This window comes from Podarcis muralis, chromosome 3 (genome assembly GCF_964188315.1).
Source record: "Podarcis muralis chromosome 3, rPodMur119.hap1.1, whole genome shotgun sequence".
NCBI lineage: Eukaryota > Metazoa > Chordata > Lepidosauria > Squamata > Lacertidae > Podarcis > Podarcis muralis.
Genome location: NC_135657.1, coordinates 114,517,293 through 114,544,901, shown reverse-complemented (window position 1 = coordinate 114,544,901; position 27,609 = coordinate 114,517,293). Strand labels below are relative to the sequence as shown.

The following is a 27,609-nucleotide window of genomic DNA, read 5'->3' as shown; positions in this document are numbered from 1 at the left end:
TTTGAGAGGCAGAGCAGTACTCTGTCTCTCTTTTTTGGTGACATCCTTTGCTGGCATCCTAAATGCATGTTTAGGGTGCCTATTGGGTAATCCAACACTGTTTGCAGCACAGTCTTAGGCATTTGATGGGCTTTAATCCTACCCAAATAAGTGTGTACAGTATGATCCGATTTTGCACAATTTCAACCTTACGTAGTTGAAAGCCAAATTAATTGCACACAAGGCGGAGAGCTTACAAGCTCCTTTTGCATGGAAAGAGCTTTTAAACTCTCAGGCCTACTTAGCAGGCTCTGGGATGCTCTCACAAGATCTCGCAGGAACTCAGACAGTCCCGTGGGATCTTGTGAGAGCATCTCAGAGCCAGGTAAGCAAGTCTGAGAGCCTAAAAGCTCTCTGCCTTGCTTGGAAGATAAAGATGGTCAAACGGGGGCAGTTCCAAGGAGGTGGTTCGGTATATAAAGGGACCACTGACCATTAGGTCCAGTCGTGACCGACTCTGGGGTTGCGGCGCTCATCTCGCTTTATTGGCCGAGGGAGCCGGCGTTTGTCTGCAGACAGCTGCCAGGTCATGTGGCCAGCATGACTAAGCTGCTTCTGGCGAACCAGAGCAGCACACGGAAACACCGTTTACCTTCCCGCCGGAGCGGTACCTATTTATCTACTTGCACTTTGACGTGCTTTCGAACTGCTAGGTTGGCAGAAGCTGGGACCGGACAACGGGAGCTCACCCCGTCGCAGGGATTCGAACCACGAACCTTCTGATCAGCAAGTCCTAGGCTCTGTGGTTTAACCCACAGCGTATGCACCCCCTCCTGCACAAGATGTGATTGTACTGTGCAGAATTGCAGCCTCAATAAACTCAGGACGCTATTGATGTTCTAATAGATGTGGTATATTCGGTGTTGATTATGCTTTTTTTCATTGGCAATAAATTTCAGTGTTGGACTCCCCAATCCCTTGTGGTCTAATGCAGCCAAGTGTAGTCAATGTAAAGTCTACATTGACTTGAGTTTTCATCATGTATTCTAATATGAAGTATTCCCAAACTTGGAATCGTACTGGAATACGGAAATACCAGCAGGAGGAAACTGGGAGATGAAAGGCTGCAATCTTAACCCCACTTAACCCTCCAGTAACAGGTTATTGTTGGTTTGTGGCAGGCTCTAAAGGGCACCGACAGACAGAACAAAAGGCCCCAAATTTCTCTAGCACATTTTCCATATACAGTGGTACCTCGGGATGCGAATGGGATCCGTTCCAGAGCCCCGTTCGCATCCTGAATGGAATGTAAGACGCAACGGTTCACGGCTTGCATTTTGCTGCTTCTGCGCATGCGCATGACATCATTTTGAGTGCATGCGCAAGTGGCGAAACCCAGAAGTAACGCGCTCCGTTTTCCAGGTTGCCGCAGAGCGCAACCCGAAAGCGCTCAACCTGAAGCACATTCAACCCGAGGTATGACTACAAAATTTGATTACATGGGCAATATCCCTTGCATACTGATACAGCTCCCTAGCATCTTGGACATTTTTCTCCTGTTTTGACATCTGACTTAGGCCAGGATAGTCAGGTGAGCACCACCTGTACTATATGAGCATCTGAGTTTTAATCAATTGCGGCACAATCCTAACCATGCCTATGAAGAAGCAAGTCTCTTAAATTCAATGGGACTTACTCCCAGGTATAATGAGGCTAGGATCTATCAAATAAATTTGCATGGGGGCAAAGAACAACATTTCTGAAGCAAGAAGTGTTTTTTTAGAATATCACACATGTAGTGAACGTCCCAAAAGAATGCATCTTTTAAACTGATGCTTATCACCTGCAATTTTTATAAGTACTTTTAAAAAATTAGTAATTTAAACCAATATCTGCAGCTGGATTGGTAATTTAGCTAATTAAAAGTTTATCCAATTTCATTTAATTGCTGCAGCTCTATTTAATATCAAATACAGTGTTTGATAAGGTGACATAAACCCAGCTCAGTTTGACAAAAAGAACTGGCACCTTTGCTCTATTAATGGCAAAATTAGACTGACTAGATGAGTGTCAAGGGGAAAATCTCCCCGTTTTCTCTCTGTTTTATACAACCTAGAATTTGGAGCAGGCCTTTTCAGGTGATCAAAAGGTGATTTATGTGATTTCAGTACCATAAAGCATCCAATTCATTTGGCAGTCCATAGATTGGGAACAAATTATGCTTGAACCTAGAGAGCACTTGAGAGCTCCGCTTTAGGTGGATATGGGTGGATTAAGAGCTACAGTAGCTCGATTTAGGAACTGCAGTCACAATAATTCAAAATTCATTTTTAAGATAGGTCCCACCTGTCAGATTGTCAATGAGGACTTCTTTCAATTAGACAACTTTATTGTAATGAAGAATGCCAACGGCATGATTTAGTAGCTGTTCGGCTATAAATTACACTCACCAGTAGCCACACAATCCATATTTGCTCCTGAGCAAATTGAATGGCCATAACTTAGAGCAGGCGAAAAGAGCTTTATTGGCAAGCATATCAAAGTACTGTACCATGTAGTCACAAGTGTTTTTCTGGACAATCTATAGGACCCAGCATGCACGCTTCATGCAGTTACAATCTGAGATACTGCATGTGATGATCTGTGGGTTGCAGGTACCAATCTATTCTAATGCTGCCATTGCAGAAAAGAACAAGGTATCTTGGGCCCCATCCTAAACCCTACTCAAGGAACTCTCTTTATAACCAAAGCATCTCTCTCATTTTTCCAGAAGGTGTTGGGACACTCAGTCTGTTGTGTGTAAAAGAGAATATTCAGTGTGGGTGAGCCAAAGCATTCTATCAGTCCGTAACCTCACACATCTCAGTTGAAGGCTGAAGGCTGCTATTGAAGCTTCCTGGTCTTCCGTAACACCTCAGCAGTGCCACAGGCTGATAGCATCCATGCCACGCTACACTGAGACAGTAATTGATGCAAAAGGGGCCCAAACCAAGTACTGAGTACATATGCATGCTTCTACTTCTCAGAGGTCCAGTATTGCTCTATTTGCAGTCCTTGTTTTGCTGATTTCATTTAATATTCTAATTTTCTGAGATTGTTAATTTGGGGTTTTCATCAGCTGTACACCATAAACATCACAATTATAACAAATAAAGGCTTGACATATCTCGCTTTGCATGTCATGAGTCTATCTCATATATTAAAGGTACCCCTGCCCATACGGGCCAGTCTTGACAGACTCTAGGGTTGTGCGCCCATCTCACTTAAGAGGCCGGGGACCAGCACTGTCCGCAGACACTTCCGGGTCACGTGGCCAGCGTGACAAAGCTGCATCTGGCGAGCCAGCGCAGCACACGGAAACGGCGTTTACCTTCCCGCCAGTAAGCGGTCCCTATTTATCTACTTGCACCCGGGGGTGCTTTCGAACTGCTAGGTTGGCAGGCGCTGGGACCGAGCAACGGGAGCGCACCGCGCCGCGGGGATTTGAACCGCCGACCTTTCGATCGGCAAGCCCTAGGCACTGAGGCTTTTACCCACAGCGCCATCTCATATATTAGTTTCACCTTTTAAGTTGAATTACTGAAATAAATGAACTTTTCCACAATATTCTAATTTTCCGAGTTTCACCTGTGTACACACCAAAACACACACACAGGGTAGTGGCACAGGAACCTGTCATCTGGAACATTTTGCTGCCTTCAGGCATGGCATAGCTCCCAGAGAAAAGTTCAGGTTTTAGAAGCACTGATTTCCAATGAAACAGACTTGTCTGATGCACACACACACACAAAAAAAAAATATTAAATGAAAAGACAATTAAGTGTAGTGCATTAGTTTGACAATCCCTCCTCCTTTTGTTTAGCACTTAAACCACTTACGCAATGGAGAGGAGGAGCTGGATTCCAAAATCTTTGAAGCCGCCTTCTGTTTGCCCAGATATATGCAACCCTTACATGCCTGTAGGAATCTACTGTGTGCTGTAGAACTCAGTCTTAAAATGAAATCGTGTAAGTCACGGCGACAAGGTCTCCTTGATTGTTCAGGTTCCTCAAAAGGCCTGGAAATCATAATACATTTGAATCAGTTCGGATTTGTACCTTTCCTATATACTGTACTGAATAACTTTTATTTACCGTAGTTCTTCTCTTGCTTGGAAAACACGGCTTCACCTTCTGCAATGTTGACATTTCCCCACTAGAGGACAGGGTCAGAATACCTTCCACTGTTTCGTAAGATAGACGGGGCTTTTTACGGCATGGTCCATTTTGGAAATCCTGCACCTACTCTGAAATAAAATGCTTAAGTTGCAGGCACATAATCTCAAATCAAATATATTGATAAGGCCATTGGTCTAAATTTACGGTAGCTTAAGCAAGAAGTATTCACAGTTTCCTTAATCCAGAGCTATTCTCGTTGTTTCGTATCAAATGATTAAGCCTTTTTTAAAAAAAAGATGTGACAATACAACTCAGCACTGAAATTGCTTAACAATGCTAATATTAGTCTGGTTTTATTCACTCTTGGATCTAGATTAATTTTTTGATTCATATGAAACACAAAAAAGCAATGCATTGCAGCTATTGGAATTCCCAGGGGGAGTGAAATACCCATTTTATCTTAGAGAGGGGCGTTCAAGATCTAGACTTGCCTCCACACTAGGCTGCTTAATAGTTTGTGCAGCCCGTCCCAGACTCATATTCACTTACATTTTCGGACACATATCTATTCTGTTTACTATGAGACATACTGCTGGAATTTGTATGGCACATGTAATTTAACTCTTATCAGGCCATTTGGCCAAACTGGGTTGGCATTTTGTCATTTCATGGACTACTGCAATGCGTTCTATGTGGGGCTACCTTTGAAGGTGACCCGGAAACTACAACTAATCCAGAATGCGGCAGCTAGATTGGTGACTAGGAGTGGCCGCCGAGACCACATAACACCGGTCTTGAAAGACTGACATTGGCTCCCAGTACATTTCTGAGCACAATTCAAAGTGTTGGTGCTGACCTTTAAACCCCTAAATGGCCTCAGTTCATTATACCTGAAGGAGCGTCTCCACCCCCATCATTCTGCCCGGACACTGAGGTCCAGCGCCAAGAGCCTTCTGGCGGTTCCCTCACTGCGAGAAGCCAAGTTACAGGGAACCAGGCAGAGGGCCTTCTCGGTGGTGGCACCCGCCCTGTGGAATACCCTTCAGATGTCAAAGACAACAACAACTACCAGACTTTTAGAAGACATGTGAAGGCAGCCCTGTTTAGGGAAGCTTTTAATGTTTGATGGATTACTGTATTTTAATATTTTGTTGGAAGCCTCCCATCTGGCTGGGCGGGGGTATAAATAATAAATTATTATTATTATTATTATTACAAGCTTGCATAACATTGGGATGGACATATTATGTACAGCTAATTTTCTGTAAGCTCGGTTTATAGACATTTTAACATTGCAGCCCTCACGTCCTGATCTTTGTTGAAGGGGGATGAGGACATGCTGGAAGTGCCCCTTCAGCAATGGGGGTGGACTTCTGCCACTGCAAAGTCTCCCACTGTGTTTAGCTGCATAGGAAACTACTGCTGGCATTTTTCTCCAGAAAGCCCTGAAACAAAATGATATAGACTTCTTGATGGACCTAATCCTTGGGCCCATCAGCACAGGCAGCTCAGAGATGGTACAGTGAAAACACGAGAAACCCGTCCCCACATTCCACCCTGAACGGAGGCCTGCTGTTCCCCAGTTGGTTTCAGGATTTCTAGCTGCAAAATTGGCAGTCCTCCATATATTTTGGATGCGGGTGGCGCTGTGGGTTAAACCACAGAGCCTAGGGCTTGCCGATCAGGTTGGCAGTTCGAATCCCTGCAACGGGATGAGCTCCCGTTGCTCAGTCCCAGCTCCTGCCAACCTACCAGTTCAAAAGCACATCAAGGTGCAAGTAGATAAATAGATACCGCTCCGGCGGGAAGGTAAACCGCGTTTCCGTGTGCTGCTCTGGTTCGCCAGAAGCGGCTTAGTTATGCTGGCCACATGACCCGGAAGCTGTACGCTGGCTCCCTCGGCCAATAAAGTGAGATGAGCGCCGCAACCCCAGAGTCAGCCACGACTGGACCTAATGGTCAGGGGTCCCTTTACCTTTACCATATATTTTAGGGTTCAGTTACTGAAGCTATCAGCTCTACAGTGTTAAGATTAAAACGAAAGGGCTTGATGCGCTTTAAAAGTTGACATACCTTTGTCTCGGGAGACGGTGGAAGTGTGCGCCTTTGGGGCTGAAGTCAAACCGTTGGGAGTGTTTCGGTGCCTGGTTGTGCTGCAGCAGATGCAACATGTTTCTTTCTTTCTATGCTCCTCCCAGCGGTCATTCCTTGTCTGGAACGTCTTATGCCTGCATGCCTATGCCCATTTAACTGGGAGTACTTCCTCTTGAGTTCAGTGGAATTTATTTCTGAGTAGACATGCATAGGCTGACACTACGCAGCTACAGTTCTGGGTACAATTTACTTGTAAGACCCTTTTAACTCCAGGGGCTTACTTCCAAAACAAGCAAAATCCATGCTGCACAACAGAAGAATAATCTGGCCTATATTAAGAAATTTAGTGCTTGGTACGCTTATCTGCCCCCCTCCCACTTTGATTTTCGGGCACCTTATTCGTCTACCTTAACCATTCCAAAACTCAAGCGGGCCTTTACACTGGCCAGACTAAATATGTTACCCTCAGCTGTTCTTGAAGGTAGATATCAAAAAATTTCATTCGAGAACCAGCTCTGCCCCTGTGGAGCTGGATATGTGGAGACTGTGTCACACGTTCTCTTGTCTTGCTCCCTATATAAAGATCTCAGGGACGAGACCATCACGCCACTCCTATCTGCCATCCCGGGCCGCTCTTGTGAAGCCAAATTGTTCTCACTCCTAGCCGACCAGAGCAGCTCAACAACAGAGAAGGTTGCCAAATTTATCGAGAGAGCAATGAGACTGAGAGCTGCTATCTGAATGACATCAGTGTCGTCACCCGGATTCCTCGCCTAGGATCTTATTATTATTATCATTATGTTTTATTATTATCATCTTATTACCTCTGCCAAGTTTTAAGTACTGAGATTATTAATTTATCTGCATCTGGTTATTATTATCTTTCTCCCTGTCCTGACCATCCCCCCGAGGTTATATTTATATTTATAATCTTTCAATTTGGCTGGTCTATTTATTTAACCAACCTGGAACAATCTACCAGAGAAAAGGGCGCCGCCCATGGGACAGAGGGTCATTGATGAATGATAATCCAGCTTCTACCTAGGGTTTTAATAGGTCATAAGATTTTATGGTAATTATATTTGTAATGTATTTTTGTCGGTGTTTGTCCTTTGATGCTATGGCCTGTCGGCTACGCAAATAAAGTCTATTAGTTAGTCATGCTGCACAACACAGAAATCAAGATGTTTGACACAAAGTCATCAAGTAGATCGTTCTATTGGCCTGAAATATGATGCAGTAATAATGTGGTCTTTTGAGAAGTTCTGGAAATCATAGTTTTACAGATCTTTTGTTTTATCTGAAACTTTGCAATACGTTTCTACTGCACAATTTATTTACTTTTAATTAACATCTTCAAGACTGCAAACTATTTCACAGGACTGCTCACACATATCACTTCTATGACAAAATACTTTTTATTTGTTTTTATTTATTTTAAAACTGTCCACAGCTTCACACAAGGCAAGCATCCAGGTCTGGCATGTGTGGATTTTTCCAGCCTTGTGGAAAATCATGTTCAAAGTGATCCTCAGCGCATTGTATGTGCATACTTTGGAAGCTTAGATGTTTCTCACTTAATCAAAATAAAATTTGACTTGGGATCTCTTCAGTGATTCAGATGTAGTGCTTCTTCTGTGCTTTTAAGACCTGTCTGACATTTTATATTATTTTCTGTTCATCTGTTAAACCTTTCAACTTATTTTATTATGCTTTTATTGTTTATAGATTTAGATTACATTGATCTTAAAAAACACCAAATTGATGTGGGGAATTAAATTTGATTAATATTCAACTGCTTTCTAAGCACAAGCACAAAATTAGTTTAAGCAAATTTGATCTTAAAGGTAAAAGGTTTGCAAATTGAGCAAAGTTGGTTTTAATATCAAAATAGGTGTGGTCAAGCAGAAAGCCATCTTTCTGGCTGGAGTATAGCAAACTACACTCAAATTATAATATTATTCCATTCGTGTTAATTTATCATATTTTAAATAAGCAGCCAATAACTGAAAAATATCGCTACAAACATTAACCTTTATTACATTAAAACACAGCTGTTCAAATTTTAAATGCAGAAAATAAGTGCAATCCAAGCCATTTTGGTGAACATAATAACAAATGCAGTACTTTAAGGGACAAACACTTGCTGGTTCTGGAAGTTGGTTTCTAAGATATGGTTTAGTTTTGTGCGCAACAGACACAAAATAATTAAAAATGATTTAAACAAATGTCAACAAATTTTTACTGCTGTGCAAAAAAAGGGCCACAACCATAAGAAACTTTGAACTTAAGTGTGTCACATACAAACAGGTCTTAATGTGCTAAAACTGAAGGCACAAGTTGTAGAAATGTATGCTACACTTCAAAATGGTGAAAAGTACCCCAGACAAAATGTTTCACATTTTGTTCTGTAGCATGAGGTCATACAGAGATTCCATTACATTTCTAAAAGGTTCTTGCTCTGGAACTCATACATTTTTTCCTCCTTAGAAGTCATTTGTCAAATCCTGTTCAGTTTAGTGACGATGAGTACTCTCAGAGTCTGATCAAAGGCACTACAGACACAGAGACCCATTTTGTCAGGGCTCCAGTCAAGGCTTGAAATAGGTTGCGTTGACAACGTCACATTCTGTAAAAGGCTAACCGAACCTGCTACTCCCATCTCATTTCCCTCTGAATCTTGCTTAGACCGCTGCGCAGGATACTCACTGGAAAATAGATCAAAAAAGGTATGTGAAAAGCCTGTTATAAGCACACACCGCATGCTATTTTTTTATATCAATATTTCCACCAAAGAGTTCAGGGTCACTTACAATGGGTATCTTATGTTACCCTCACAACAATCCTGTAAGTTGGTTTAGGCTAAGATCATGGCTTGCCCAACGTCACTCCATGCATCTCACAAGTGATTCCTCAACCTGGTTTCTTCACAATCAAATCCAACCCCCAGAAACTATATCCTACTGACATTGCGGGAGATGGGAGATATCACAAAGGAAATGCAGAAGATTCCAGAATTTTAATAATGCTAAGTTACAGTACATTCCTACGCACGTCTGCTCAGAAGTCCTACTGAATTCAATGGGGTGTAATCCCAGGAAAGTGAATACTGCAGCCTTAGGCAAACCAAAGCTCAGAAGGACGTTAAACATCAAGGCCAGGCATAGGCAAACGTGGCCCTCTAGATGTTTTGGGACTACAACTCCCATGATCCCTAGCTAACAGGACCAGTGGTCAGGGATGATGGGAATTGTAGTCCCAAAACATCTAGAGGGCCGAGTTTGCCTATGCCTGATCAAGGCTGTGTCAATAAGCTTTCTGTTGTATAAAGCTCCTTGGTAAAATGTTAAAATACATAAATATGTATGCTGAAATTTATTTATCAAGATGTGTATGCTACTTACAAAAAAACCTCTAGCTGGAGTAATTTTAAAAACAACGATAAATACAGACATTAAAAACAGAAGATGTATGCTATTCCTGAATTTTATTATATTTAGCATGTGCTTAATATAGTCATTTAAAAGAGCTAAAGCCTCTTCTCTTGTCTGCCCCACCCAAGAGCAGAAGGAGTTTGTGGTTCTGAGCAGCGCACGGAAACGCTGTTTACCTTCCCGCCGGAGCAGTACCTATTTATCTACTTGCACTTTGACGTGCTTTCAAACTACTAGGTTGGCAGGAGCTGGGACTGAGCAACGGGAGCTCACCCCATCATGGGGATTCGAACCACCGACCTTCCAATCGGCAAGCCCTAGGCTCTGTGGTTTAGACCACAGTGCCACTCACGCCCCCCTGCAACGTATATCCACTGCCAAAAAAAAAAAAGTTAGGTTGCAGATGCAAAGCTAAGCCACTTCTAATAATTCGGTCTTAACAGCAAGCTCTCCTACGACATGAAAAGCTACCATCACCATAACCCGTAACTAAATGTACAGAATTAGGGCTACTCAGACAAACCTGGTCCTACTCCTCTGCCCCCCTCCCCAGATGAACAGTAAATACTTACTATTTCCAAAGGTGAAGGTTTCCGGCTCCTCCGCTAGTCACAAATATATCTCTGTTCTGTGGAAGATGCCGAACTTGCCACATGGTTGATTTGTGGGCCTAACAACAAAGTTATACAAAAATTGTACATACATTAGTCTAATCCAGTGATTTTCAACCCGTGTGCCATGGCACCCTGGTGTGGCTGGAATGTTGGTCAGGGGTGCCAGGGGCAACACTGGCCTCTGTCCCTCTTTCCTTCCTTCCCTCCTCTGATGCCCTCTGGCATCTCTGCCTCCCAAAGGCTTGTGTGACTGCTAGCTGCAGCAGCCCTAGCAAATGGTGCCTCTGGGGCTGGCCAGGGGGTGTTTCCCAGGCCCCTGTGGGGCAGTGTGAGGAGGCACCTCCTTTGGGGCGGGATGGGGCAGCTCAGACATTTGGCACCAGCTTGGCTGGAGGAGCTGCTGGAAGGAGACGTACAAGGCACCATCCAACCGCACTCCAAACTTAGCCTTTTCTTCGCTCAAAGATAATAATAATAATATAGTAATTTATTATTTATACCCCGCCCATCTGGCTGGGTTTCCCCAGCCACTCTGGGCGGCTTCCAACAAAACACTAAAATACAGTAACCTATTAAACATTAAAAGCTTCCCTAAACAGGGCTGCCTTTAGATGTCTTCTAAAAGTTTGGTAGTTATTTTTCTCTTTGACATCTGGTGGGAGGGTGTTCCACAGGGCGGGTGCCGCTACCGAGAAGGCCCTCTGCCTGGTTCCCTGTAACTTGGCTTCTCGCAGCGAGGGAACCGCCTGAAGGCCCTCGTTCCACAATTTATTTCACAACATTTATATACGACTGGGGGGGGGGGAGAACCTCTTCATAGAAGTTTACCAAAAAAATCCCCACTGCAAAAAGTTAGTTGACTACTGCCCCATGAGAGTGTTCAGGGGGGAAAGTCTTCCAGAGGTTTAAGGCCCCAGTCATAGTACGCTTATGTGAATCTGTTCGACCTAAACTTTTTGCTTTGCCTCTTCCCCATGGCAAGAGTAGCGTATTTTCTGTCAGAACAATGAACAGCCTGTGTTTTATACTGTACCTTCTCTGAAACTGAAGCAAAACCTTTAGTTGGATGCTGAGTCCTCATGTCAAAAACATGAAACTTTCCTTCAAGTGATGTTGCTACCAATTTGTTCATATTTATATCCTTCCTGTCAAATTCAAGACTGCAAACCTAGAAGCATAAAGCAAGCAAGCATTAAGACTTCAGCAGAATTTCGGTGCAATCCTAACTGTGTTTATTTAGAAGCAATTCCAACTGAGAAAGAGCTCAAGATGGAAAGGCATGCAGGCCATTCCTATGTACATTTAGGTATGCCTAGAATCAAAGTGATGCTTCTGGGGTATGGTTATATATGCATATTATTCATTCATTCATTCATTCATTCATTCATTCATTTATATATTGCCTTTCTGCCAAGGCACCAAAGGCAGCTTAAAATTTTAAAGGACTAAAATAAATGATATAAAATGTAAAGTTGACCGGCGTGGGAAGACAGTCCAGCTGGAACAGGTCCTGAGTTTGTGGCTGCCCTCTCACCCTCTTCCTCCTTCTCAACGGGGATTCACAAATTTTGGCTGGCGCTGTGGGTTAAACCACAGAGCCTAGGACTTGCTGATCAGAAGGTCGGCGATTTGAATCCCCGCGATGGGATGAGCTCCCGTTGCTCGGTCCCTGCTCCTGCCAACCTAGCAGTTCGCAAGCACATCAAAGTGCAAGTAGATAAATAGGTACCACTCTGGCGGGAAGGTAAACGGCGTTTCCGTGCGCTGCTCTGATTCGCCAGAAGCGGCTTAGTCATGCTGGCCACATGACCCGGAAGCTGTACGCCGGCTCCCTCAGCCAATAAAGCGAGATGAGCGCCACAACCCCAGAGTCGGTCACGAATGGACCTAATGGTCAGGGGTCCCTTTACCTTTAGCAGCCAACCCAAACTACACAGTCTGTGGGATCCTGACCCATTTCCAAGGGTCCTTCCCCAATTGCCACAATACAATCCAGGGTTATGGGCAATCACCTGCTACCCTCCCTTACTCTGAAGTTGGGAATAGGGGGAGAATCGTAGGGCAATTTAAGAAGCAGCCTCATAAGCCAGCACAATGCTAGGATGATGCCTGCCCCACGCCTTGAATTCCAACTGGAGACCAGGCTGGCGCTTATTTTCTTCTTTACCTTCTCAGGTGATTGGAGCACCACAGAAGAGTAGAAGCAAGCATAACAAGTCTTCAGCTCAAAATGAAAAGAGTGGGCCTTGCTGGTTTTTAGGTGTGCTTCTGGGCCTTCCTTTCCTGCCATGGAGCTGGGGAAGGGATTTTCACTGCGGTTGCACTGCACTCTGGTGGCGTTCTGAGCACCTCCAAAATACCATGCAACAGTAAAGAGAACCTCAGGCTGTTTCTCTAGCTACACAATTGGGGATTTTCTGACAGGGGGCAGCAAATACACTTGCCAAGGGAAGTGTGATTAGGGACCTTGGGAGCAAACCAAAAGCTAGATTAGAATGACTAGATTAGAATGAAGATATGGTTTTATTTGTAGATGTGTGCTTTTTCTTTTCTTTTTTGTTTCCTTTTTTGTGTTCTGTTTTTCTTTCCTGTTTGTATAGTATTACCTTGGATTCAATGTTTGTAATTTTTGTTATAATTTTGCATTGAAAATAATAATAAAAAATTTTAAAAAGAGTTTCAGAAGTGGTTTGACATGTAGCAAGGGGGCTTGCCATTCCAGAACACAGGCCCAAGACCTACTGCGTGGTTTTTAGGGGAAAGGAGGGAATCCCAGCCAAGAGAATTGGGTATCCTGAACTCTGTATAGAAGTGCACTTTTCATTGAGTGAAGTACCGTACTTTTCTGTCTATAAGATGCCCCCATGTATAAGAAACCCGCCCCCCCATTTTTGAGACTCAGTTTTAAGAAAATGAGGGGAGATGACCCAAAGTTGTTTAGCTTCTCCCCCCACGCAGCTGCAGGCAGGAAAAACTCCCTAGATTGTTTCGCACTCGCTGCAGCATCAGGGGAAGTTGCGCTCCCACCAACCGGCTGACTGGCAGACGTGTTGCTTCTCTACCCCCTCCCCCTTGCCACTACCCATGTATTGGACAACCCCAGTTTTTTGACATGAATTTTTAGTCAAAAAACCTCATCTAATACACAGAAAAATAAGGTATATTTCTCATTCTCACTGCGTAGATTTTATTCCTCTACAGCAGTGTTTCCCAAACGTTTTTGGGCAACGGCACACCTGTTTACCGGAAAAAAATCTCGCGGCACACCACCATTAAAGCCCCGCCCCGTGACGTCAGCGCGCAGCGTCACGCCGGGAGGGACGCACAAAAGTGAAAGTTTTTTCCCTCCCCCTTGCCGGGGTGGGAGGAGGCAGCAGAGCGAGGGACTGAGGGACGGCGGCAGCTGAGGCGGCCACCCCTCGACGCCGTCCCAAAAGCCGCCAAAAAGCCCTAAAAAAAGAGGAGCAGCACAAAAAACACACCACACACGGGGGGCGTGTTCTAATTTGCTTCTAACTCCGGGTTAGAGCGCAGCACGTGGAGGATGGGTGGGGAAAGAGAGAGGAGGCGCACTGATAGAACGCCAGGCACGGGGGCCGCCAGGGAGAGCCAGCGCGCGCCCCACCCCGGACGCTCGCGGCCACCGCCATCCCTCCCTCCCAGGGAAGGCGGGATTAGAGCAAGCGCCCGGGCAGCAAGAAGCGCGCGCGCGCCGGCCCTGCCCTGGATCCCTCAGAACCGCCAGTCTCTGGGAAAGTGGGCTTGGCTTCAGAACTCTCAGGCAGCAGCACCCGCCGCCCGGCAAGGCTTCCCATTGGGAGGCGCGAATGCTTTAGTGGGCGGGGATTGGTGCAAATATAGGCAGGGCGGGCTGAGAGGAGGAGCCGCCGCCGAGGAGCAGCGACACCAGCAGCGTTTCCTCTCCCCCCTCCCCTCCCGTGTCAACAAGCGGGGCGCCTGCGCCGGGGGTTTGCGCGTCAGGCAGGCAGCCAGGCAGGCAGACGGCGAGAGCCCCGCGCTGGGCAGCCGCTGCTCGCCGCCGCCGCCCCGCGTCTCGCCGCCCGACTCGCCCGCCTCCCTCCCACGGCACACCAGCCGATGTCTCACGGCACAGTAGTGTGCCGCGGAACACCGGTTGGGAAACACTGCTCTACAGATCCGTGCCTTGTAACAAAGACATCCTTCAATGTCATTTCAAAAGCCTGAACTACAAAGTATTGAGGGCAAATGCAAACTTAAGCAACTTGTGCTGACTACTGTCATACAAAGAGTAATATTTTTTTGCCATATCACAAAAAAGTGCACAGAAAAAAATAACTGCAGATTAATTTTAATCACACTAAGCATAATTCCCAGACTAGAAGTATCTGAATTGCAAAAAGTAATTTTTTTTAAAATGGACATTTAGACATACATTTGTGAAACATTACCCCATTCTTGATGTTGGTCTCCCACCGTAGTGTCATGTTCCTAAGGTCAAACAACTTGACATCCCCATTGTCATAGCCGGCACATACAACACGCTCCTCTTGATTATAAGCATTACCTAGTTAAGAAAAAAAGAGGCACTGCTTAAAAAATCATATGACCAACAATTTTTATAACAAGGCGCATTTGTGTACCTATTCTGTTATAAAAGCATAATGCATTTCTGGTAGAAAACCAGTCCTGGAATGACAGGTTATTACTATTCAAGAAGAAAAGGCATTTAACAAAGGACAAGGGCAACAGCTGGAAAAATTTAGTGCAAGCTACTGTCTTTCTGTAGGGACGCGGGTGGCGCTGTGGGTTAAACCACAGAGCCTAGGACTTGCTGGTCAGAGGGTCGGCAGTTCGAATCCCCGCAACGGAGTGAGCTCCCGTTGCTCGGTCCCTGCTCCTGCCAACCTAGCAGTTCAAAAGCATGTCAAAGGGCAAGTAGATAAATAGGTACCACTCCGGAGGGGAGGTAAACAGCATTTCCCTGCGCTGCTTAGTCATGCTGGCCACATGACCCGGAAGCTGTATGTCGGCTCCCTTGGCCAATAAAGCGAGATGAGTGCCGCAACCCCAGAGTCGGTCATGACTGGACCTAATGGTCAGGGGTCCCTTTACCTTTTACTGTCTTTCTGAATTACTTATTTTATTTAAAATGTCAAAACTGCATTCTTGGAGACAGAAGCAATTGAAGTGGTGCTTCTGCAACAGAAAGCTAGAACCTGGAGAAGATCAAAGAGAAAAGGAAGCAGCTGGAAGATATATTTCCAAAAAGAAGCACTCTACAGACTCCATTTCGTATAGAGTCATTTAAACTCCATGTTATGGTACAAAAGCGATGGGAGCAAAGACAAGTTCCATGATATATGCGTGTATGCCATCAAAAATCAACCAGCTCAAGAGAGACCTTACCAAACGCAACTGTCCAGCAGTCTCTCTTGCTCTCTCCTTGGGCTGGTTCCATATTGGCAACTGGAGTGTCTTTTTGTCTTGGGTCCCACACCTTCACGGTCCCTGCAAAAGTGGATAATGGATTATTATTTTACTGATAAAACACCTGGTGGCATTTATTATATCACTTCGGCCCCAGTAACTTGCTTAATAAAACACTATTAATGTCCCCCTTACTCCTATTCATTTTTCATGTACTTCAAAAAAATAATAATAATAGAAGTTTGTTTAAATGCTTTTACAATTTGATGGATGAGCTGTTTCATCCTATGAGCAGGCTAATAAATTAAAGAAGATGCAACTCAGCTAAAATATTAGCTTCCGTTTCCTGGAAGCTGTAATCTCCATTAAGAAGACAGGCCTACTAATACCACACATTTTTATATGTAAATTATACAGATCTTTCTGCAATTGTCTTGCTTTATGTTCTTCCTTTTGTATCCTCATATATGCAGATATCAGTTTGCTACAGCCCTCTAATGACTTATGTGAAAACCCTGTTCTATGTGGGACTCAAAATAGAACATACAGCATATGTAGATCTGATTGCAGTACCCTTGTAACCATATCATATGGCAGCTGAGGAGGAACCTAGAATGGAAAAAGGCTGGCCAAGACTGCTGTTACCAAGTATATACTAGCTGGGCAGGGGGCGGGGAGGACAACTATGGATAAGCAATGATAGACTGGACTAATCAGTAGGTGTAGTCTTATTAATTAGAGCTGTAAGAGCGTCCTCTTAAAAATCTGACAGATTTTTGTTTTTAGATTGCTGCTCTGCTTTTTTTATATCCTGCTCATCCCACCCCGCAAAAAGGCCTGGTCTTCATCTGACATCCCTTTGAAACAGAATAATAGAAAAAGCTTCTTTATAGTATAGGCTTATAATTCAATAAGTTTCAATGAAAGCTCAACATGATTTAAGGGTGGGAAAATCAGAAAAAGACCCTTCTTATTTTCATTCTTTTTTACTCTCCTATTATACCTAAATAAACTTGATTTGCTCTGACATCTGGTGGCAATCTATTAAAAACAAGAGATATTGTGCCACTAACTTCAACAGGGCCTGTAATGTACACAAGAAATGGACTTATTTAAAACTATCAGTTACTAGTTTATAGAATAGCTAATGTGCCCAAACAAGGAGAAGGGGGCGACAGAGGACGAGATGGTTGGATAGCGTTTTTGAGGTTACCAGCATGAGTTTGACCAAACTGCGGGAGGTAGTGGAGGACAGAGGTGCCTGGCGTGCTCTGGTCCATGGGGTCACGAAGAGTCGGACACAACTAAACGACTAAACAACAACAACAACAATGTGCCCAAGCATGCGCAAACACTGTAAGACAGCCACAAATGCTCAGTACAGATTAATCCTCAGGGGACCTCTTAGTTGTAGCAATGCCCATGCTGATTTGCATCTCTGTAGACCCCGTGGCATTTCTGCTTGCCCAATGAGATACAGCCATGCAGTGTTGCTCCAGCTGTTCTTTTTTTAAAAAAAACAACACACTACAACGCCAATGACCTATCTTAAGCTAATGTACTGCACCCTCTGGAGCACCTGATATCAGACAGGATGGTCTGCGATTGCTGCCACTCACCTCCCTGGTCTGTCCCTGCTAGAGCAATATAACCGTCCACCTTTTTTGCTGCACATAGGCACAGCTCAAAACATCATCATCCGGTGTTACTTTAGAACTGCTGCAATTAACAGCTATTCACTAGTTCCCCATCCTACAAGCTGCTATGCTTGTAAAGTGATTCATAGGAGCTTGTAACTGAACTCATAGAAAGCAAAAGGCCACATTAAAATAAAACAAGTCAAGTGAAGACCCATCAGAAAATGAACTGCTAGAAAGGTGGGGGCAGAGAGGAAATAGATGTTCATTCCTTTGTCCCCCCTCCACAAATTCAGGCACATTCATGTTCTTTCACGTTTAGAGTGACAAACCAGTCTCCACTTGCATCTCACTCTCCCCTCCCCTTTCCAGTAAATGATAGAAGCATTGGCCTCCCCAACTTTCTCCACTGAGCGGCTCTGGATCCGTCAGGCAGGAGGACGCAAGTCCATGATGCTACCCTTAATGTCAGACATCAGGTGAGCGCTCAGCCAAGTCCAGTTCCCAGAAAAATACTGGGACCTTGAGTTAGCAAGGCAGGGACAATGCCCTTCTCAGCTGCTGGAGCTTAGAATCCAGTGGCCTCAAGAAAGTGCACATGTACAACCCTTGACCATGCGGTGCTTGGGAGATGCAAGATATTTTGATCTAGTAGTTTTTTAAGCAAGAGTAGACCATCGCCCGAGGGGACGCAGGTGGCGCTGTGGGTTAAACCACAGAGCCTAGGACTTGCCGATCAGAAGGTCGGTGGTTCCAATCCCCGCGACGGGGTGAGCTCCCATTGCTCGGTCCATGCTCCTGCCAACCTAGCAGTTCGAAAGCACATCAAAGCGCAAGTAGATAAATAGCTATCGCTCCAGTAGGAAGGTAAACAGCGTTTCCATGCGCTGCTCTGGTTCGCCAGAAGTGGCTTAGTCATGCTGGCCACATGACCCGGAAGCTGTACGCCGGCTCCCTCGGCCAATAAAGCGAGATGAGCGCTGCAACCCCAGACTCGGTCACGACTGGACCTAATGGTCAGGGGTCCCTTTACCTTTACCTTAGACCCCATGCTTCTCAATCCTCTCACTTTCCCATTCTCTATATCCCTACATAGTTGTCCTAGTTTGAAAAGACAATGCTTTAGAATTGCTTAGGTCTCAGAAACTATCTTATGGTAAAGACAGGTGACGGAATCCTGGGCACGTTTACTTGTAAGTTCCACTGTGTTTATCAGGCTTACTCACAGGAAAGCATGCCAATCTCCACTGGGAGTAAGCCCCATTCAGCTGAACAGTACTTACTTCTGAGTAGATGGAAACACCCTTTAAATTTAGATAACAGGACTAAATTGGTTCATAACATATGAAGACAGAAGAATGGTAATCATTGGAAGCTATTAGCTGGATTTATCCTAACCCACTTTGCTTTTCCTTCTAACCAGTGACACTGCAGTAGATCTAACTCACCATCCCGACTTCCCGTCACAATTTCTGGTGCTCCTTCTCCGATTCCTAAGCCACCAACGCCATCAATACTATTGATTATTTCTTTATGTCCCTTCACAGAGTACACTGGGATTTCTGGAACTTCCAAATTCCTAAACACCAGAAAGGAACAATTATTTTTTTACGATTTCCAAAGATGAAGCTAAGAGTCTTACGGCAACTTACAGACGAATACAACTACCGTGTCATAAGCTGGTGCACCTGAGGAACTGGACTTTAAATCCATGAGAGCTTATGGCATAATTAGTTTTGTGTTCTTTAATGGTTCTCAGTAAATTGAATTAGGGATATTTTATACCACAATGGTTAAAACAAACTATTCTCAATTCAGTTTCAAATAGCAGTGATTATTAAAATGATATGCAAAAATTTGTGAAATTTCTGATGCAAAAACCAAAAGTGGTTTTAAGAGTAACGACCCATTAATCAAAATCTGAACCTGCTCAAGCCTTAAGAAGCAACATTTTTATCATTGGTATTTGTTACAATGACAAATTTGATGCAAACATTTTTTTTAACTGTGTTCTTTCCTTTCCCACCAAAAACTGAAGGAATTCCAAAGGTTCAAGAAACACCTTCACAATCCAAACTACAAAAATTCAAGGCTACAATTCAACTTTTTGATTGGTACGCTGAGCCTGCAAAGGCCCAGTTCACATGCAGTGCTAAGCCAAATCATAGCTTAGTGCAAACACGCAAATTTGCAGGTTCCTGGAGAATTCCCCCCACGCCAGTCCTGCTGCTGCTGTGCTATCTGGTACTAAATCATGTTTTCACTTAGTACTACATGAGAACCGGTTCAAATAGTAAGAGCTAGTAAAAATGTAAAAGATAGATAGAAAGAAAAAGAAATGGGAGAATGGAGGTTGAAATACAGTGGTGCATCGCAAGACGAAATTAATTTGTTCCGCGAGTTTTGTCGTCTTGCGGTTTTTTTCGTCTTGCGAAGCACGGTGTCGGGAAAGTTTTGGAAAAGCTTCAAAAACCTCAAAAAGCTTTAAAAACCTCAAAAAAGCCTACCACACCGCGTGCTATGAGTTGCTCCTCGAAGTCAAGTCGCAACTGTATTAACGGTGTTAAGAAAAAGGAAACAAACTTGCAAGACGTTTCCGTCTTGCGAAGCAAGCCCATAGGGAAAATCATCTTGCGAAGCAGCTCAAAAAACAAAAAACCCTTTCGTCTAGCGAGTTTTTTGTCTTGCGAGGCATTCGTCTTGCAAGGTACCACTGTATGTCCCTTTAACTTTTTTATAGCTTTATCATAAGGTTGGGTGAAATCCTAAGGGGGGGGGATTCAAAAGTAAATAACTTTTGCCTGAGTATTAGCTGCTGACATCTAGAAACATCTGAAGTTTTCTAAATCATTCAAGAAAGGGACATCAAGAACCAGAAGGTTGCAAAATGTGCCACTTGGGTTGTGAGTTCAATAGTAATATTCCCATATAGGCAAATCCTGTTCTTTTTAGGGTTTTTCTTTTTCCCTTAAGATCTACTTTTTCTTTTACCATCTGGACACAGTGCTTCTTTCTAGCTAGTCAATGCTACTATCATTCAACAACCCGCATACACCCTCTGCTTATCAGGGCAAATGAAGAAAATGCAAAATACTCTTATTTAATGTAGTTAATACATAGGAGAACTGGTGCAGGAAACAAAAGCAAGTTGTTAACAAGGTATACAGATTCATGGATTTCTCTGTCTGGTGAAACCATGATTAATAAGGGTCAAAAGGTAAGCATGCAGAAAGCTCCCCACTCCCAAAAAAGACAACAACAACAACCAAGTGCCATTATCTTTGGCAGTTTTTCACCTGTGAAGGGAACACTTCAAAAAGACTATGAAATTTATAAAACAACAGTATCTAAAAACACTACCTAAATATGTTCACTGATATTTAAAAATTAAAATAGTAGTCTATGATTGCATATCACAAATTGCTTTGGAAAGTCACAAAACCATGCAGAGGTGGCATAATTAACTAATTTTTCTATATAACTGAATTAGGTTACAACTGCCTAAAACCTTTGTGATCCTAAACTAAGACGACTTAAATAAAGTGACAAATTTGAATTAGCTGAGAACAAAAGAATAGGTGAAGTGTGAAATGGAGTATTAACCAGCAAAAATGTTCTTACCATATGTTTAAATTTCCACCAAAATCTCCTGTAGCTAGGTATCTTTGTTGCAGAGAAGAAGCACCAAAGGTTCCACATTTAACAGGCTTCGATTTTTCAATCTGGAAAGGAAAAAAAAACTTGGAGGAAGGCTTAATAATTTTACATTTATTATCTTGTCCAATCGAACAGACTGGTTCTGTTAGTATTAAGTGCTGATAAAAAAGTAAACGTCAAAAGCCAGTTTCTCTTGTTTGAAGAGTTACTGCTGGTAGGTTTTAGCAAAATTCAAATATGCACCATGAATATTGATATTAACAGACAAGTCACACATTTTAGTCTGATTTTTGGTTATGAAATTTCATTTGTCTATGGGAGAGATTTGTCATTAATAAGTCTATTTTAAGTCACTGTGGCTGCAATCCCATACACATTTGCCTAGGAGTAAATTCCACTTGAATTCAGTTGGACTCATTCTTGGATCTGCATCCATAGACTGAGCTGTCATTCTTCTTTCCAATTTATTTCAGAGATGTCCATAGTTAGTAAACCTAGCAACTGCTGATAGTTTGCAAACATAAAAGTAGATTGCAACTTGCCTATTATTTTCTCCCTCCCCTTTTCATATTTTTAAAATTGGCAAATATCAGAACTAGTATTATTTACCATATATTTCTCCCTATAGGACGCACCGTCCCATAAGGCGCACCTAGTGTTTTTGGGGGGAAATAAAGGGGAAAAAATTATTTTAATTTTAGTGTGGTGTAGTGGTTAAGAGTGGTAGTCTGCTAATCTGGGGAACCGGGTCCACGTCTCCGCTCCTCCACTTGCAGCTGCTGGGTGACCTTGGGCCAGTCACGCTTCCTTGAAGTCTCTCAGCCCCACTCACCTCACAGAGTGTTTGTTGTGGGGGAGGAAGGGAAAGGAGAATGTTAGCCGCTTTGAGACTCCTTAAAGGGAGTGAAAGGCCGGATATCAAATCCAAACTCTTCTTCTTCTTCTTCTTTTACCCCCAGGCGCGGGGCTGGGGCGGGGGAAGCACGAGCTTCCCCCGACCCCAGCCCCCAAACAGGCAGCTCTCTGCAAGCCGTGGAAGCCCAGCGCTGGCTCCCGCTGCTTGCGGAGAGGTCCGCGAAGCCTGGACGCGCTGAACTCGGCGCATGCAGGCTTCAGCATGCAGGCAACTCTCCGCAAGCAGCGGGAGCGCTCCCGCTGCTTGCGGAGAGGTCCGCGAAGCCTGGAGAGCAGAGGGGTCGGTGCGCACCGACCCCTCTCGCTCTCCAGGCTTCAGCGAAAGCCTGCATTCGCCCCATAGGACGCACACACATTTTCCCTTCATTTTTGGAGGGGGAAAAGTGCGTCCTATAGGGCGAAAAATACGGTATATACTACGTTTTGGGGATAGGATTGCATAACTAAAATCAGATTATAAAAAAATTATGAGCTGCATCCACTTATGTCATCCTTCCAGCACAAAGAGTTCTGCCTGCGCAATGGGATTCCTCTCTGCCTCCTTTCTCCATGCAGCCCCACTCCCACCCCACCTGTTTCAGAGGAGTGGGGATAACAATAGATGTGGGCTGCAGGGAAGGAGAAAGAGAGATTAAATTGTTCAGGTGGAAATCCTTGCACAAACAGGAAAAAATTGCTGGATGCAATCCTATGTTTAAACAAGTGTTGTAAATAGACTGCTAGTCACTGAGAACAATGCTAAAATAAAACAACTTCATTCTCTGAATGGTAGAAAGCAGTAAGAGTAGTAGTTGTTCACAGAGAAGACCTCATGATTGATTTCACGTAACTGGCCAGCCAATCTATCGGGTGAAAAGACTCTCACTCCTCAATACTTTATCCACAATCTACTCCTCAATGCATAAGGCGGCCAACGTTGTGTTCTCCTACACTGCTATAGCTACAGCAACCAAAGCTGTGTGGGAAGCAAAGGGCTGTGTAGACAAGCAAAGCTAATGGTTATCACCATGGTGATCAGCATGGTTTTCCTCATCATTATTGGTTTCTAAACAGTGCTTGATTATGAACGTTAGTTTGCCAAATGCTGAGTAAAACAAACATTACATTGCTTCGTTTTATCCATGCCAATCCATACATGATTCTCTTATTATTGGATCCTGTTTTGGGATATGCTTACAGTTCACTATCAATCTTCCTAATTAAAAGTTGAAACTGAAATTAGTTATCATCGTGAAGCTATTTTTAATATTTACACTTCTTCACCCATCTCTAAATGTGTCTGTCAGAGCTGGCTCCAGGTCCCAGCTCACAGAGGACCAACACTAGCCGGTAGTAATGTACAAAAGTCTTTATTGAAGTACAGTTTCCATTTTCAAGCCGCAGCGCCCCAGCTCTACGTCTTAGAGGCTAGACCGGCGAAGCTCCATCTGAGTCCCCACCCCCTGTACACCAGCTTAAGACTCTAACCTTACTCCACCTCTTCCGTCTCTCCTTTCTCCTCTGGGTCCTTCTGCCCCCCGGGGTCTCCTCCTTTCTGGACTCTTCTGACGCTGACGCTGACCCCCCTGACTCCTCCCCCTCCTTTCGGCGGGCTTTGGGACCTGGCTCCCTATCCGGGCTGCCAACTGCGCCGCCCTCCTGTACATTTGAACTTGGCGCGCGCACCCAGCCTTCCACCTTCCTCTTGACCGTTTCCTCGCTCTCCGATGGAGGCGTGGCCAATCCTGACTCCTCTCCTCCCGCTGGCGGTGAGCCTCCTGGTCCCGATACCTGGGACTCCTCCCCCCTACTGCGCTCTGGTGGGGAAGCTGGTCCTGATTTCCAACTGCTGCTCTCTGAGTCCCCTCTGGCCCCTTCTTCCTGGGGTGTCCCCCTAGGCACCCCCCTTGCTCTGACCATGGGAGCCCCTTTCTGTGAATCTTCCGATTCGCTGGAAAGACTCAGAGACCTTGGACCGCTGTCATCGCTAACATTTCCTTCAGATTCCTCCCCCTCGCTCTCTATTTCCTCCCTTTCCTGTGCCTCTGCTCCTGAGCCCCTGACATTATTATTATTATTATTAATCCTGTCTTTTTGCCCAACCAGGGACTCAAGGCAGCTTTACCTAAGAATGTGAGCTATGAGCCCAATTCAAATATCATCTTAGTCACAAACTTACTTAGCTGACCTAAGGCACCTCACTCACTGAATACAATTAGATTACTACTTACAATGGCCAGAACGTGATACATGGGAGTGAACAATGGTAACCAAATATATTAGCTATATAAAGCAGGGGTCAGCAAACTTTTTCAGCAGGGGGCCGGTCCACTGTCTCTCAGACCTTGTGGGGGACCGCACTATATTTTGAAAAAAATGAAGAAATTCCTATGCCCCACAAATAACCCAGAGATGCATTTTCAATAAAAGCACACATTCTGCTCATGTAAAAACATGCTGACCATCTGCAGGCCGGATTTAGAAGGTGATTGGGCCAGATCCAGACCCCAGGCCTTAGTCTCATGCTCTACTGGCTGACAGGCTTTACTTCTGAATAAACACCAGCAAGACTGGCTACCTTGTGACTCCCTCCCCCTTTTCCCCTTTCCTTTTTAAATGGGGCTGAGGAGGGGTGTGTCTTTGGAAAGGGAACCATAACTTATGAAAGCAGTTCCAGATATTGACTCCCGTTTCCCAGGTAACAAACTCAGAATTGGCATGCTTCAGTTCAGGATGAATTGCAATTCACAAATGCTTAGTTCCTAACATTGTCTGCCTTTTCCTTGTTGCTTAAAAGCATGAATCCACACTATTGTCAACTCTTCATATAATCCTGGCATGAGAAGGCAAATTGGACTTCTGCAAGGGTGGGGGATCTGTGGCTCTCCAGGTGTTTCTGGTGCACAACTCCCATCCCCCACTCTGACCATTGGTCATGATGATGGGGGTCTGGCAACGGGTTCCCAACTCCTTTGGCATCCAGCACTTGCTAGTTGCTGAGATTCTTACAATGCTTTACTAGGTGGATTTTGCACTCCTTACATTTCTAAGCAAAATTTAGGAGGGTCGGAGGGTGGCAACACAGAAACAGGCCTATTCTGCAATGGCACCCTCCTTGTGGAATGCCCCCTGGTGCCTTCATTACATAGTCATACCTCGGGATAAATACGCTTCAGGATAAGTCTTTTCGGGTTGCGCTCCGCGGCGACCCAGAAGTAATGGAGCGCATTACTTCCGGGTTTCGCCACTCGCACATGCGCAGTCAAAATGACGTCACATGCACGTGTGGCGAAACGCGACCCGCGCACGTGCAGTCGCACCTTACGTTCTGTTCAGGATGCGAACGGGGCTCCAGAACGGATCCCGTTCGCATCCCGAGGTACCACTGTATCTTTAAGCACCAGGTAAAAACTTTCCTCTATTAGCAGTCCTTCCGTGAATTATCACCCTATATACCAGAGGTCAGCAACCTTTTTCATGCATGGGCCTGTCCACCATCCCTCAGACCATGTGGTGGGCCGGACTATATTTTGAAGGGGGGGGGAATGAACGAATTCCTATGCCCCACGAATAACCCAGAGATGCATTTGAAATACAAGGACACATGCTACTCATGTAAAAACATGCTGATTCGCAGACCGTCCACGGGCCGGATTAGAAGGCGAACGGACCGCATCTGGTCCCTGGGCCTTAGGTTGCCTACCCCTGCTATATACCCTTTTAATTGGGTTGTGGGATGGGGGGGGGGAATTATCAGTTTGTTTTCTTATTTTTATTACGTATTTTGTGTTTATATACATACATATATATATATATACATACAGTGGTGCCCCGCAAGACGAATGCCTCGCAAGACGGAAAACCCGCTAGACGAAAGGGTTTTCCGTTTTGGAGGTGCTTCGCAAAACAAATTCCCTATGGGCTTGCTTCGCAAGACGAAAATGTCTTGCGAGTTCCTGCAGGTTTTTTTTCCTCCCCCCCCCCCTTTTCCCAAACCGCTAAGCCGCTTATCAGCTGATCCGCTAAGCCGCTTAACAGCTGATCGCTAAGCCGCTTATCAGCTGATCTGCTAAGCCACTTATCAGCTGATCCGCTAAGCCCGCTAATGGGCTTGCTTCGCAAGACGAAAAAACCGCAAGACAAAGAGAATCGCGGAACGGATTCTTTTCGTCTTGCGAGGCACCACTGTATATATATAGTATATGTATGTTGTGAACTGCCCTGTGAACTACAAATGAGGGTGTAAAAATTTAATAAATCCAGTCATACCTCGGGTTGAATGTGCTTCGAGATGAGCGCGTTCGAGTTGCACTCCACGGCAACCTGGAAGTAACAGAGCGCGTTACTTCCGGGTTTCGCCTCTTCGCATGCGCAGACGCTCAAAATGACATCAAGCGCATGCAAAGTAGCGGCAAAAGGCGACACACGCGCATGCGCAGACGTGCCATCGCTAACTATGTTTGCTTCTAGATGCCCGCCCTGTGGAACGCCCTCCCATCAGATGTCAAAGCGATAAACATCTACCTGACATTCAGAAGACATCTGAAGGCAGCCCTGTTCAGGGAAGTTTTTAATATGTGACATTTTAGTGTATCTTTCATTTTTGTTGGAAGCCGCCCAGAGTGGCTGGGGAAACCCAACCAGATGGGTGGGGTACAAATAATATATTATTATTATTATTATTATTATTATTATTATTATTATTATTACTACTACTACTACTAACAGGGCTCCAGAACGGATCCCGTTCGCATCTAGAGGTACCACAGTAATTATTGTGAATACTAATAATTTATTAAATTTGTACACCTTCAGCTGTAGTTCTCACAACATGGGAGACGAGCACGATCAGAGTTGAATTTATTATTGTTGTTGTTGTTATTGTTATTATTATTATTAAGGCAGCCCATTCAACTCTGACCGCGCTCCCTTCTTCGTTCCCTTTCCCTCCCCTGAAGAAACACCAGGCGGGCCAAATTCCTCAGCAGCGGCCGGCGAAAGGCAGCGGGAGCCCGCGCTCCGCCCGCCCGCCCGCCCGCCGTCCCTCACTCACTTCGCGGAGCAGGTGGAGGCGGCCGCCTTGCAGCTCGTAGAGCTGGACGACGCCGCTGCCCCGCGGGAAGCTGCCCAGGCAGACGAGGCGGGCGCTGCTCGGCACCCACTTGCACTCGAAGGCCGTGTAGTTCAGGCTCTGCTGCGCGTGCGCGATGATCTGCGGCTTCTCCAGGGGGCCTCCCGGAGACGACATGGCGCCCCAACGGCTCCCCGTTCAAAGCCGACGCGTCTTCGGCTGCCCCAACAACGGCAACATCCGGGCCACCGGGAGGAAGCGGGCTCCGCGCGGAAGCACGCAGCGGGCGCAAGCGCTGGACTCGCCGCCGCTCCTCATTGGCCAATAAGGGTTCCGTCGGCGGCAGGGGGACTCCAACTCCCGTCGGCCCCCGGGGCAGCGCGGCCTGTTCTCCTGAAGGGCCGCAGCTGCCCCCCCCCCCCCGTGGGGCTGGGTGGGGTTTGTGTGTGTTGCCAGGTGCTTTCAAGCTCAATTCGTGCAAGGCGCGTTTTCTGAGTGGGAAGGGCAAAGCACGCGCGACAGAATCACAGCATCATAGGAAGTTAAAGGGAAAGCTGCATGTGTTAGAATCATACATTTGTAGAGTCATCAATGCAGGAATCTCAACCAAAGCATCCTTGACAGGTGGCCCTCGAATCCCTGCTTTAAAAACCTCCAAGAAAG

The 27,609-nt window shown here is 45.1% G+C and overlaps 1 protein-coding gene and 1 long non-coding RNA gene across 2 annotated transcripts; both read right to left on the bottom strand.

Annotated features, from left to right (window-relative positions):
• Window positions 1-2,480: 2,480 nt before the first annotated feature.
• LOC144327329 (uncharacterized) lies at window positions 2,481-6,528 on the bottom strand. The gene is made up of 2 exons (XR_013392407.1): window positions 6,210-6,528; window positions 2,481-4,036 (listed from the first exon to the last, which is right to left on the bottom strand). It is a non-coding gene; the product is annotated as an uncharacterized LOC144327329 (long non-coding RNA).
• Window positions 6,529-8,244: 1,716 nt separating this feature from the next.
• On the bottom strand, window positions 8,245-27,226 carry DNAAF10 (dynein axonemal assembly factor 10). Its single transcript, XM_028722049.2, has 8 exons — window positions 26,929-27,226; window positions 20,946-21,046; window positions 18,773-18,903; window positions 15,667-15,768; window positions 14,709-14,824; window positions 11,312-11,446; window positions 10,237-10,334; window positions 8,245-8,938 (listed from the first exon to the last, which is right to left on the bottom strand). The coding sequence occupies exons 1-8, from the start codon at window positions 27,121-27,123 to the stop codon at window positions 8,731-8,733; spliced, it is 1,086 nt and encodes a 361-aa protein (XP_028577882.1). The 5' UTR covers window positions 27,124-27,226; the 3' UTR covers window positions 8,245-8,730.
• Window positions 27,227-27,609: the final 383 nt, after the last annotated feature.